Source organism: Diorhabda carinulata, chromosome 8, assembly GCF_026250575.1.
Source record: "Diorhabda carinulata isolate Delta chromosome 8, icDioCari1.1, whole genome shotgun sequence".
Taxonomy (NCBI): domain Eukaryota; kingdom Metazoa; phylum Arthropoda; class Insecta; order Coleoptera; family Chrysomelidae; genus Diorhabda; species Diorhabda carinulata.
Window position 1 is genome coordinate 8,983,920 of NC_079467.1, and position 13,848 is coordinate 8,997,767.

Genomic DNA, 13,848 nt, shown 5'->3' on the forward strand with positions numbered 1-13,848 from the left:
ATTTTAGTAGAACTCGAAAGATCACTCATTTAAGTTGTTTTGAAAAATGCCTCAAATTCAGTTTCACGATATTTAAACATGTTTGACTAAAGAAAAATTGAGAAGTACATAAATCAGAAACAAAATGCTGTTTAGGGTGTTTAGGGTGACTTGTGTCCATCATATTCAACAATTAAAAACAAAAAAAACTGCTGCTCATACCGGAATTTCCATATCAAGTGTTCTATGATTCTACGTGAGCATGTAAATATGAAAAAAATTAGTGCACGGTGGGTTATGAAATTATGATGGACATCCAAAAAAAATTCCATGGAGAGGCATTGGAAAGAAGAGCCCGTGCCAAAAAAACAAAGGTCATAGAAAGCACCCAACAGTGATGCTATAATTAATTAAGGATCAAATACAACCCTAGACGCGGACTTACTGAAGTAGTTGAGCTAAAAAAAGGCTACTACGAGATAGCTTTCCAAGACTACTGTTGCTTCACATTCGTGTACAATAGCGGTAGAAATTGAACACCCACCATATAGTCCTGATGTGGCCCCGCTTGACTATTTTTTTTTTTTCGCAAAGCTGAAGTCTGTGTTAAGAGGGGTAAAAGATGAAAGGATGAAGAGAGATTATATTGGAAAATAATCACATTTTTTTTTAATTTATGACTTTCTTTCAATGTTAGGCTTAAAACCCATGGGCCTCACTACGTACGAGGATGTATTGATATCTAGTTAGCCTAGACCATTTCCATGCATAAACAAAATATTACGTTACCATAGCAACGAACAATAACTTATTAGAAGTATCAGTGTGAAGTTTGACGTCAAAAAAGTAAACTAGAGTAACGCAATAAATTAAAAAAAATAAGATATCCACCGAAATTGTGAAAATCAAAAAATTGGAGTATCGAGCCATCATCAATTATTTGTATTTAAAAGGGTTAAGAAGTAAGCATATTTAAGAAGATATGCTTAATACCTTTGGTGGTCAATTTCCTTCGTATGACCGATCGGGAAGGCCAGTTTCTGTGTCAGTCCCCGAAAATATCGATGCAGTTCATGACATGATTTTATCCCACCGTCGAATTGGGCTTAAACAGATATCTGAAGCACTGAATATTTCATACGAAAGCGTTCATTATATATTTCACGTCAATTTGGACATGAGAAAAATTGCTGCAAAATGGAATCCCAAATGTTTGAATGTTGACTAAAAGCGTGCAAGGGTAGAAGCATCGCGTTCGATCTGTGTTCGAGTTGAAAACGATGTAGACTTCTTAAATCGAATTGTTACTATGGATGAGACTTGGGTACATTTCTACGATCCATAAACAAAGCAACAATCGATGGAATGGCGACACTCTGGTTCTCCAAGACATAAGTTTCGTGTCCAAAAATCTAATGGAAAAGTTCTTGCTTCAGTTTTTTGGGATTGCCAAGGAGTAATCATGATTTATTTTTTGGATAAGGGTAGAACAATATCTGGAGATTACTATTCGACATTACTGACCACTCTGCGAGAAAACATTGAAGAGAAAAGACGCGGAAAGCTATCCAAAGGTTTTTTGTTTTTGCAGTACAACGCCCCTGCACACAAATCTCATTTGTCAAGCAAAAAATTCGTGATTTAGGGTTTGAATTACTAGAACACTCCTCTTATTCACCAGATTTGGCTCCGTCCGACTATCATCTCTTTCCTCAACTGAAAAAAAGATTAAAAGGTCATAAATTTTCTTACAACTAGGAGGTAATAAAAGCTGTTGGAGAATACGTTGAGTAATAAAATATTTTGAAATTTTGTTTGGTTCTATAGTAGGCTCAAAATTTTTCAATATATCATCGTATATGAGTATGTTTAATACTGTTTCTAATAACAGTCATAAATTTAGAAGTGCTAATTTTGTTTACGCCGTCTTTGATTTTGGAAATTTTGTACATTATATGCTTATGTTACAGTCGCACGTCATCCACGTACTGAATATTGTCAATGCACATTTGATTCAATTGTAAAGGAAATATCTTGAGTATTAAGATATACCATCTGGGAACTCCTTCTGTAATTTCAAAATCTTCATTTGTTCCAGCGTTGCTTATTTGATTATCTGCTTTTTACTGCCAATGCATAACGCCATTTGCGACTCGCCATTTGTATTTCTCATTCAATTCCAAATCTTGAAGATGTGATATTAGATCATATTCAATGATGTGAAATAGTTTTGAACCTGGAAATTTTAGGCCAACATTGGGAAATTGAAAATGGTTTCACTTATTCTGAAACCACTCTTTGAATTGAATTCAGTAATTACTACATTTTTATTATAGCGTTATGTATAGAACTTCTATGGGCCCATTAATTTTGGAGAACATTAATTCATAGTTATTGTGATGTGATTAAATTCATAACTTTTTTGTTGAGTTTCCTTTTTTTTGAAATTTTTATGAAAATGTTTTTCTATTTTCAGTTGTAGCAGAAAGTAAGCATTTGTTTTCAAATTGCCAATTGTCTCCACACTGCAGTCCTACGAATAGCCCTAGAAGCAATAGAAAAAGGCAACCGTTAAGAGAATCTAGAAGAGTTAGCATTGAGAAATCGGGCATGTACTTACAGCTGAATCAATACAAGCTCTTGGATAGTATTGGTCAGGTAAGTGACGATTTTGTGGAGAATCATTCGATTATTTAGTGTTTGTTTCCTAGCTTACTTTTTCCGTTCTAATTCTATCATAATTATGTAGCGAGATTGCGAACACACAATCAAACAACGTAGTAAAGTGAAAAACACAATGTAATTGAGTTTAGGTTTAATTATTTTTCCTAACATAGTAGTTCCTAAACTTTCAGTCAAAGAATTGTGACTTTTCCAATGTTAATCGTTGAAGTGTTAGATGGATGATTTCTCATCTTTTCAATAGTATCTTAATTACGCATCTCACTGAGTTTGATACGATTTTATGTTCTGGTTATGAGTGACCTACGAGGATGGAGCATTGGATGGAGACTATTTGTAATAATTGGGAATATTTGGCTCAAAATTTTTTATAAGTAATGTTCGCAGCTCAACATTTTTTTTATAAAAGACCTACTAGGCACTAAACTATGAACACTGTGTTTGGAGTTAACGATTTAGAATCAAATGTACGTTGATTACCATGTGCTGTTTTTCACTTCATTGAATTGCAATCTTTTCGTCCCGTATTTTGATAGTTATTGTCGAACTTTTCTTTGAAACAGCGCAATAAACAAAAGATTGCTCCGTTTTTATGTCAATAGTATAATTTTTTTTTGCGTATTTTCATCAAAATTTAAAACAATTTATGGAATTTATTTTTATTTTGAGCGATTTGTTTTTTTTTGGAATTAGTTATGTAGGCCTTTCTAAAATTTTCAAAAATTACTTCTTCACAAAGACTTAATTCTCTATTCAACAGTTAAAAAACCTCTTTCCTGAAGTGTTGATCAGAAATTTTTCAAATTATTTTCGCTGTACCTTCCTTATTTTCTCTTGCTTCTGTTCGATCAATTTTAAACTCTGAATGTTTCAGTATATCTACTACTTTTTATATTTGAATTTGCAAAACACAGTTTATGATTTCGATATTCATAAAACCACATAAACTGTTTCGAAATGTACGTGTTTGACTTTGTTTATTCCACTACTATAACTAACTGATCAAACCACTTCATAATGAAAACGAACGAAACTTAGGTATGTTTGACTGTTATTTTTAACGAACGATGTAACAAAATGATTATACTACGTTATCAAGGGTGTATTTACTTATCAATATACAATAACTACACAAAATTCAGGAATTTCATCGGTTTAGTTAAACAAGAGTTGAATAATTACACAAAAAGTGTCGATGCCTTTCGGACTAATTGGAACTCCAACGAAATTACCACAACTTAACAAGTCTTTCAGATATCAACAAGTAGAATACAGGCACCCTTATAATCCTTAATTGTTCATCTGAAGGTACTTTATCACGTTTTATGCGTAAGTGAACAACAATAGAGATTAAATGTCATAGATACAGGGTATTTTTTCAATATTCCTGTTATAATATACGGGGGTAAAATTAGCAGTTCTCACTTTACTTCATATCAAAAGTTGTATGAAATAAAACTATAACTTGTTTCGTTTAAAAAATATATTCTAATCTTAAATTCTTTTTTGCAAAATCAATAGATACAAAAGAAAAAATAAACAACATAATTTATAATTTTTTCAATGAATGAAGAAGAAAACAGTAAATATGTAAAATAGAATACGATACATAATAAATATTGGAAATTGCCACCTCTAGCCAAAATAAATTATCATAGCCTATATTTCATGGATTGCTGTATACGTTCAAAGACTATTTCGTATGGTGTCACACGCTAGTTGAATACGATTCTTCGAATCGTTAATACCAACCGTGGGGGCCGTGTAAACTAATAATTTAAGGTAACTCTATTAACATAAATCACAAGAATTTAACTCTGGGAGCCAATGCTGGGGCCCTCCTCGACCAATCCAACGGTTGGTATATGTTGCATTTAAATGTTGTCTGGATGTACTGGAGCGTCTCGAGTATTAATCTCTAGGTAAAACAGCTTGAAACATTGCCATACCGTACACAAAATGAATGTCGGCCATTTCAGCGTTTGTACACTTGTCACAACACATAGGAAAACGCAAAAATAACAACCTACAAACTTACAAGTATACTTAGATTGGTAACTATCAAAAACTGTGTTGGATATTAGCCTACTACAATTTAGATAAACATCGAAGTGACAGAAGCGAAATATTCTAGAAGTTTGTAACTAAAAACCAGCTAGAGAAGGTTATTTCCAGCGTTTGTTATGAATCATATTATATTTCACATCTTCACTGTTTTCCACACAATTATTAAAGTATTATCAATCATGGTTATTTTTTTCTCTGTAGCTATTGATTTTGAGAAAAAAATGTTTGTAAATAAAACAAGGATTTCAAGTTATAATTTCATTCCATTAAACTTCATCTTAAAAACAAGTTTTGATATGATACAAAGTAAGAGTTTGCGAATTTCACCCCTGTATAATGTTACAGGAATATTGAAAAAATACGCGTAGTTTGACGAATGAATTTAGAAACACCCTGCATATATGACATTTATTCTCTACTGTTGTTCACTTACTTACACTTATACTAAAACATGATAAAGTACTTTCAGATAAACAATTAAGGATTATAAGGGTACCTGTATATAGTCATATAGACCTTGTGAGTGCACGAAAATTACAGAATTTCAAGTTTCCAGCATTACTAAAATTTTAGACAAAAAAAATGAAAAATTCGTTTTAGTGACCACTTTTTAAGGATGATATTTTGGAAAGGAGACGGCTGAGGAAATTTTGTTATGGGAAAGATCCAACTTAAATTCATAGGAGCGTGAATTTAGAAACACACTGTATTCATACTTGAAGTGAATGAAGTAATCAGGTGTTAAGAAATAATTTATCACTCTGTTAAATTGAAACTTTCAAATTAAGGCCATGAATGGGCTCAAGGACGTGTTGTGACAGAAGCGACTCAAGTATTTCCTTGATTTAAAAAATCCATTTGTCTAGCGCCAATTACGCCGGAATATTGAAATACATGCGAAATTTTTTTCTCTAATAACGCCTACTGATAACAAGAGGAGGTTACTAAATTCAGCATCCTAGATGTATCAACCTCTTAGATCGTAAATTTCATATTCGAATTTATTTTTCGTAGAATGATTCATTTCACAAAGCTGTGTCTCTCATTTCTGTAATCCAGTACCCCGATTTACTGCAAATTGTTAATTTGATAGTAAATTTCCATAACGGATAAAATCAATTTTTTAAGTTGGTCTTAAAACACTTCTTTTAAACCAGAGCACTATTTCTAGAAAATTTTCACATTACTTTTATATATTTGAAATAAACTGTATATATGAATTATTGAACACACTGTTTACACTACCACTACACTCAGAATTACATTGTCTGACAAACGTTTCGATAATCAAGCTATCGTCTTCATAGACTCAAGGTAAATTGTTTACCTTCACTGAACAGTCTACCTTGAGTGTCTGAAGACGATAACTTGGTTATCGAAACGCGTATGAGGTAGTGCAATTGTGAGCATTGGTGTAGTGGTAGTGTAAACAGTGAATAACACCAAAAGTTCCAGAAATTCAAACTCATTTGTTTATATGTATTAATTCAATTTTTTTACATTTATATATTTGTTACACTAAATACTTGTATGAGATAGAATTAAATACCGAGTGTATGTTATGATTTAAAATTATTTTGCTTATATTATATATGTATTATAATACTTATATAATAATCATATATAAACATTCAGTGTATTGAAAGAAATTATGACAGAAACTAGATATCATTGCAAATATGTTTTCATAATCAATTAGTTGATTAATTGGAATACTAATTATAATGGGTACCGAGAATACGTATATCATTTTTTTATATAAATACGTAGAGAATTGGTAAACAAAATAATTTTTTCATGCACCAAAGGGTTATAATTTCTTAAGGTGAGCCTCCACTAACGGGTGGGTAATTTATTTTGTTTTATTTTATTTATTTATTTATTTTATTTTATTCACTTGGAACTTCAATTGTTCCATAATAGTACTATTAATACCAGTTTCAAAAAGTATTCTTGGCAACATTCCTCTTAGGGTTGTAAATGAAGGCAACTAAAAATAATTTGATAAATTTCTATACAAACTAGGACTTTTTTTGTACATAGAAAGATTGGATACAGTTTTTTATCCTGTATAGTCCATCGTTTTCCTGTACCCTGTCTACAAATATGTCTTAAATGTGAGAAAATGAATTCTTTCGTTACATTATTTAAACTTTCTTCTATACACTCAAATTTTCCAATTTCACACAGCTTCTTCAATGTCTTTAACTGCTCTTTGTTATTCTCTAGACTGTTCAATTTTGTTATTTTGGCAAATGTATTCCGATTAACTTGATACATAACCATTTCTTTACGTGTTAAATTGTTTTTGCTCAAAAAACCCGATTTTTTTGTCAAAAGTATTAATTTCTTAATGGAATCTGAAAATTCACTTAAAAACTCCAATGGCTCTTCTATAGGTAAATTGCCCGATGTTATGTTATGAAAACTCGAACTATCAATTTGATGCTTATCGACAATTATATCAGTGTCCACTATACTTCCATTTACAGTATATGAATGTTCTTGGTTTACTATACAGTCATGAACTTTGGAGTAACTGTTATTGGGATAGCTTCATGCCTCAAATGTTTTCTATTGCATTTTGAAAAATAACTTCACAGAAAATGATTTCCACTCAAGCGATAATTTGGTGTTGAGCATTGAATTTTACAGAACTTTTCCAATTTAAAACACACATCAGAAAAGTGGGAATTCAGAAATTGATGACGAATGACATATTGACATTGAGAGTAATGACACATTTTTATTACACTAACGTAACGATTGGTAGGTAGCTGAACTAAATTTGTGTTGCCGAGATTTACATACAAGTTGACCTTTTTTTTGGTATGTTCTATGTATATTATACCAATAAAGTTTCCCCCGAGACAAAGAATTCCAGCGAAAAAATCCTATTGGCGTGAATCTTTACATTTATCCCTTAACTATTGAACTATAGAACTATTTTGGTTCTCTGTCACTATTTAAAATGTTCTTACATTGAAAAAATTTCAATAATCTCATGATTGGATAGATTTTTTAACAATTTCACATTATTTACATTTAGTTCATGATTATGATTGGCAGCGCCAATACTCGATTTTTCGGTCCAACCATATTTTAAATGAGCTATATGCGTAGCTAGAGTTGTTTCTCCAATTTTTGGATTTTTGATAGCTTCTGTTAGGTCGCATAACTGATTTCAACATCCAGTTCATAATTTGGTTTTCAGGCTCCATGCTCCTCCGACCGTTCTTCAGCAGTTTTAATAAGCAATTCGTGCCTTATGGCAATCTGCTTGCAGTTGTTGTTTCCATTCTGTCTCTGATCGAAGGTCACCCTGAGATATTAAATATCTGACTCAAGGGCTAGTTCAACCACGTTCATTCTGAGGGGTTTCACCATTACCATAACCCAAGCTACCATGCTTGGTTCGATTCTTACCAGTGCTGAATGGATGGAATACTTCGGGATGCTGGAGTAGTCACATTTAATATTTATAAAGGCATATAGTTCGCATTAGGATATAAAAATGTCGATATAGGAGAGGAAGTTTATCCACAAGATATGAAAGGAAATGGGAGGGAAACACTAAATAAAGAAACATCGGCAACGGGCATCAATTAATGGCCATCATCCGTGCCAATTCTCAACATACTGAACATATCAAACATGTGTCAGTGTAATTGTGAGTGTTGGTGTAGTCGTAGTGTAAACAGTGTGTTCAGTATGAATATCACCAACGGTTTCAAAAATTCCAACTTAACACTTAACATATTTATCCTGTTAGCTAAATGAGTCTACTCTGAATTTATTCGCTTAAAAATTAGCTCACGTTGTTTATTATCCTCTTCATATTTTCAAATCCAGATATGCCACCTTATATGTTTTGCAGATATTAACATTATAAATATGAAATTTAGTACATAGATATTTCACAGCCTCAATCAGCCTATTTTTAATGCTGTTAGGACTCCACTTCATTATTTGTGTAAGTAGATGTGCCTTCTTCATCCACGTTGACTTTAGTAGTGTGTCTTTTGATGTTTACTCGGAAAGTTAAAATGTAAAATTTAACATCATTCATTACAACTTCTCTTTATCTAACCCATAAAAATTCAACGTCATTCATAATCTAACCAATTGAAAATTAATACAAATTTCTATAGTAACCAGAATCAATATTTCAATTAATCAATATTTCTATCAAAGTCCATTTGAATATTGAATTATTTTAGGTACAAATTTTACTATTTTTATACATTCATACATATTTATATAATATATATAAAACTTAGTCCACTTTGGTGTTTCATTACCACGTTCCCCATACGAAACTTCTTCGATATTATACCAGGTAGATTGAAATAAACTAATTAATCAATTTATGGTACATTTGGATGAAATTTTTTATATCTTGTCTATCATTCACAAAACACTTATCTTGTTTTATGTATATCACTTCTTTGATTAATAATTTTTGGTAGTCCGTGTCTTGAGCTAAGATTTTCGTTTTTTCAAAATCAAATTCAAGATGTTAATTTTTTTCGTGTTTGTGTAGAGCAGTCAATGCATTTTTGGTGTATCTGTGTATCTGTGATCATTTATTTTGTTCTCCAAGTATGGTGTAGTCATTCCTATATGATTTTTAGGATAATTCAGACAATGATATGGAATATATATTTGATTTTTTATGTGTCTTTAGTTTTGTTTTTTAGTGTAGTGAATACAGGTGATAATGTGTTGTGTGATCTATGAATTATATTGATGTTATGTTTCCAAAAAATGTATTTTAATTTTTCTGATAGTTGGTTTGTATAGGGGAGTGCTATATATGTAACTTTTTCTTTACTTGAATTTATTTGTCTAGTTGGATTTATATTGTTCTTATTGTGTAATTTATATGTGCGTTGTCGGATAATTCTATCAATTTGATTTTCTGGATATTGATTATTCTTCAAAGTATTTTTGAGTTTTTTTATTATTTCGCGGTGATATTCTGGAGAAGTTAATTTTAATCCTGTATCTGTTAATACTATTACGACGCTGTTTTTTTGTGATTTAGGATCGAGTTGGAGTTATAATTAAGATATCTTCAAAACCATGTTTTTTCTGTATATTTAGTTTTTATTTTATTATTGATTTTAATAAGTGTCATGTCTAACAAATTCAATTTGTTTTTTTGAATTTCTAAAGTGAATTGAATACTTGGGTTTAATATATTAAAGTTATCAAAAAATGTATTGCATTTGTAACTAGGAATTACCGCTAAACAGTAGTCAAAATATCTTTTGAAAAACACTACATCAATATCCGTATCATCCAGTATCTTCTCTTCTACATATCCCATAACAATTAGCGCTAGACTTGAGGATCTTCAAAGTCATAAAAGACATAATACGTTTTCCAAATATTTCACTAAATTAAAATCTATAACGAAGTAATGTTATATATCAATTGCCTTGTACTTGTAATTGTGACGCTGTCTACATAGGGCAGACCTCTCAACATTTAGAAAATAGACTAAAAGGTCATCAATACGATAAAAAAAAATTAAACTGCATTAACAAACCATGAGATATTAAAAACATATAAATTCAATTATGAACATTCAAATAATCTAATATTCGAAATAGAGGATTTTTAGAAATGGTTCACATTCATAAGAACGAAAAAGCTATAAATGATAAAAAAGGACCTAAATAATGTTAGTAAAATTTATAGCTTTATTTTTTAACAATCTTCCAAAAATTATTAGAAAAAAACTATTTTTAAACAGAAGAGACCTAAAATCAACAACATTTAATTGATTAATATATCAAAAGGTCTAAGGAATAAGAAATTTATATAAATCATAAAAAGGACCTAAATAACTTAAGTAAAATGTATAGCTCTACTTTGTAAATTCTAATAAAATTACAATACTTTGATTGATTAAGTACTGCTTCATATTTGAGATGTAAGGACTGAAGAAAAATTAATTTTTCTTATTATATATACGACGATATATTGAAAAATTCTGAGCCTACTATAAAACCAAACAAAATTTCAATGTCATAATATTTTGTTACTCAACATATTCTTCTCTTAATTAGATACATTTATTAAAGCGAACCTGCAACGTCTTTAAAACTTTTAGAGAAATGTTTTTTCTTGCTTGGCAAACCAGACCTCCACAGCTTTTATTATCTCCTTGTTGGAAGAAAATTTACGACCTTTTTTTCAGTTGAAGAAAGAGATAATAGTCGGTCGGAGCCACATCTGGTGAATAAGGGGGTGTTCTAGTAATTCAAACCCTAAATTCCATCGATTGTTGCTTTATTTCTGGATCGTAGAAATGTACCTAAGTAACAATTGACACATTTGGGGATTCATTTTGCAGCAATTTTTCTCATGTCCAAATTGACGTGAACTATATGATGTACGCGTTCGTATGAAATATTCAGTGCTCAAATATCCGTTTTAGCCCAATTCGACTGTCTGATAAAATCATGTCATGAAATGCATCGATATTTTCGGGGACTGACACAGAAACTGTCCTTCCTGATCGGTCATCATCTTTAATAGAAAACTTACCTCTTTTGGAGCTTGCAGTCCAATTTTTCAGGGTCGCATACGAAAGACATTGATTACCAAGGGTATTAAGCATATCTTCATAAATCTGCTTACTTCTTAACCTTGCTAAATACAGGTACTTGATGATGGCTCAAAACTCCAATTTTTCGATTTTCACAATTTCGGAGGATATCTTTTTTCTTTTAATCTATTGAGTAACTCTGGTTTACTTTTTTGACGTCAAACTGTACACTGACACTTCTAATAAGTTATTGTACGTTGCTATGGTAACACAATATTTTGTTTATGCATGGAACTGATCTAGGCTCATTCATATATATATATATATATATATATATATATATATATATATATATATATATATATATATATATATATATATATATATATATATATATATATATGTAAGGTTGTATTATATATAAGGATATATCTATCTATCTATTTTATTTTAGGTCTCTTCTGTTTTAAAATTAGTTTTTTTGATAATTCTTGAAAGAAAGATAAATTTTGACGTTTCGACTTTTCTTTAAGTGTTCATCAAAATACGATATTGACACTGACAATTTGCGCATTTATATTGATCTATATATCACCTTCAACATTCAATATCAAAATAAGAATAAAATCAACTATATATAAGGAAAACATCTCAGTATTTAGATAATAGACTAAGAGGTCATCAATACGATAAAAAAATAGAACTCTATTAACAAACCATGAAATATCAAAAAAAAACATAAATTCAATTATAAAGATTAAAAAATTCTTGAAACGGAATCTAATACACGAAGAAGGGAATTTTTAGAAATGGTTCACATTCATAAGAACGAAAAAGCTATGAATGATAAAAAAGATCTAAGTAATTCAAGTGAAATTTATAGCTCTAATAAAATTCTAATAAAACTACAAATAATTTAATTGATTACCTTACTAAGGAAAACAAATTTTTGTTATTAGAAAAAAGTTCTAAGTTGATTTTATCTTTATTATGATATTTATGATGAAGGTGATCTATAGATCAATATGAATAAGCAAATTGTCAGTGTCAAAATTATATTTTGAAAAGTCGAAACGTCAAAATTTATCTTTCTTTTAAAAATTATCAAAAAAAACTAATTTTAAAACAGAAATGATCTAAAATCAAGAACATTTAGATGCATTTATACATATTTATATGTTTATATATAAGAAATTAAATATATATATATATATATATATATATATATATTTCTTATTTTTTATATAATATATTTTCATAAAAACCACTATTTATTTATTTAAACAGATCTATAGTTATTCACGGAATTGAATATTAAAAGATCTAATCAGTGAACATTTCAAAAAGAAATATTTCCATATTTGCAATACGATTTCATTTTTATTTCCTTTGTTTCTAGGGATCTTATGGAATAGTTAAGTTGGCGTATAATGAAGAAGATGATACGCATTATGTGAGTATGAAGCACTGATTTATTTATATCATAATTAACTAGGGCGACTGAGGTGAGATCCTTTTAGAATATAACTAAAGAGGCCAACCTGCATAGTAAACTAATGAACGAACGTGGACGTCGAGAAGACGTAGTCAATAGAATATTCACAAAAATCCTAAAGAATTTTGGAACTTTTTCTAAAACTTCCCTCTATATCTTCTCTGAGCATTTTTTTGTGAAAAAATTTGAATGGTAGAAAAATTTGTAGTGATACTTTCGAAGAAAGTGAGACAACAATTATAAAACATTTTATTTATAAAAAAATCTCTGGATTACAGTTTTGTCAATTGAAATATACAGGGTGTTCCGGGACATGATGCAAAAAATTCGGGAGCGAGTAGATGATATGAAAATAATGCTGTGCGAAATCAGAACTTATTTGAGTATATGTTCTAAATCATACATTGATTTTGAACCCGATGTTAATGTAATGACATTTTTTCTCAATTTTATCTTTCACAATTAAATTCATAATCGTCGATTCTTCTGATTTTGTAGAATAGCAAATATACTTACTGCCTAAGCAGTAAACTTTTCTTGTTACTTTTTCGTGGCAAGAAGTCATAGACAATAAACGTAACGCAAAGGAGACTCGAGAACTTCAAATTATGGCTTCAGAGGAGAATATTCGAAATTTCTTTCGTAGACGAAGTAATAATGCATGAACTATTGGAGCAATATTTGTCCAAGTAATAAAATCCCTCGAAAGGAAAACACATTATGTGAAATGATGGGAAATGTTCTCTTTCTGAATCCATTTGAAAATATTTTGTATTAGAAGAGGAACAAGAACCATAAACCCAAAAACTAGTACCCAATAAGAATGAAGATATGTTCTGTGATATAAAAGTATACAAAAAATATAAAAAAAATTTCTCTTCATCATCTGTTTTTTAAAACAAGCATCATGCGATAAATAATATAGTATTAATTCAAACTGAGCTCTATTTTATAAGGATCATGAAGAATGAACATTTTTTTTTCAAACAGCTCCACCAGCAAGCACTATATGCATCAAATTTGCGGTAGAGAAATCTAAAATCAACTTTTTTGCATATTTGAACCG

The 13,848-nt window shown here is 30.1% G+C and overlaps 1 protein-coding gene across 4 annotated transcripts in view; it reads left to right on the top strand.

Annotated features, from left to right (window-relative positions):
* The window catches only part of LOC130897564 (calcium/calmodulin-dependent protein kinase kinase 1), a 509,686-nt gene that overhangs the window by 367,326 nt on the left and 128,512 nt on the right, over window positions 1-13,848 (top strand). For all 4 annotated transcript variants that reach the window (XM_057806493.1, XM_057806492.1, XM_057806494.1 and 1 more), the window contains 2 exons: window positions 2,456-2,637; window positions 12,687-12,740. In XM_057806493.1, coding sequence (XP_057662476.1) covers window positions 2,456-2,637; window positions 12,687-12,740 — 236 coding nt within the window. The remainder of the gene's footprint in view (window positions 1-2,455; window positions 2,638-12,686; window positions 12,741-13,848) is intronic.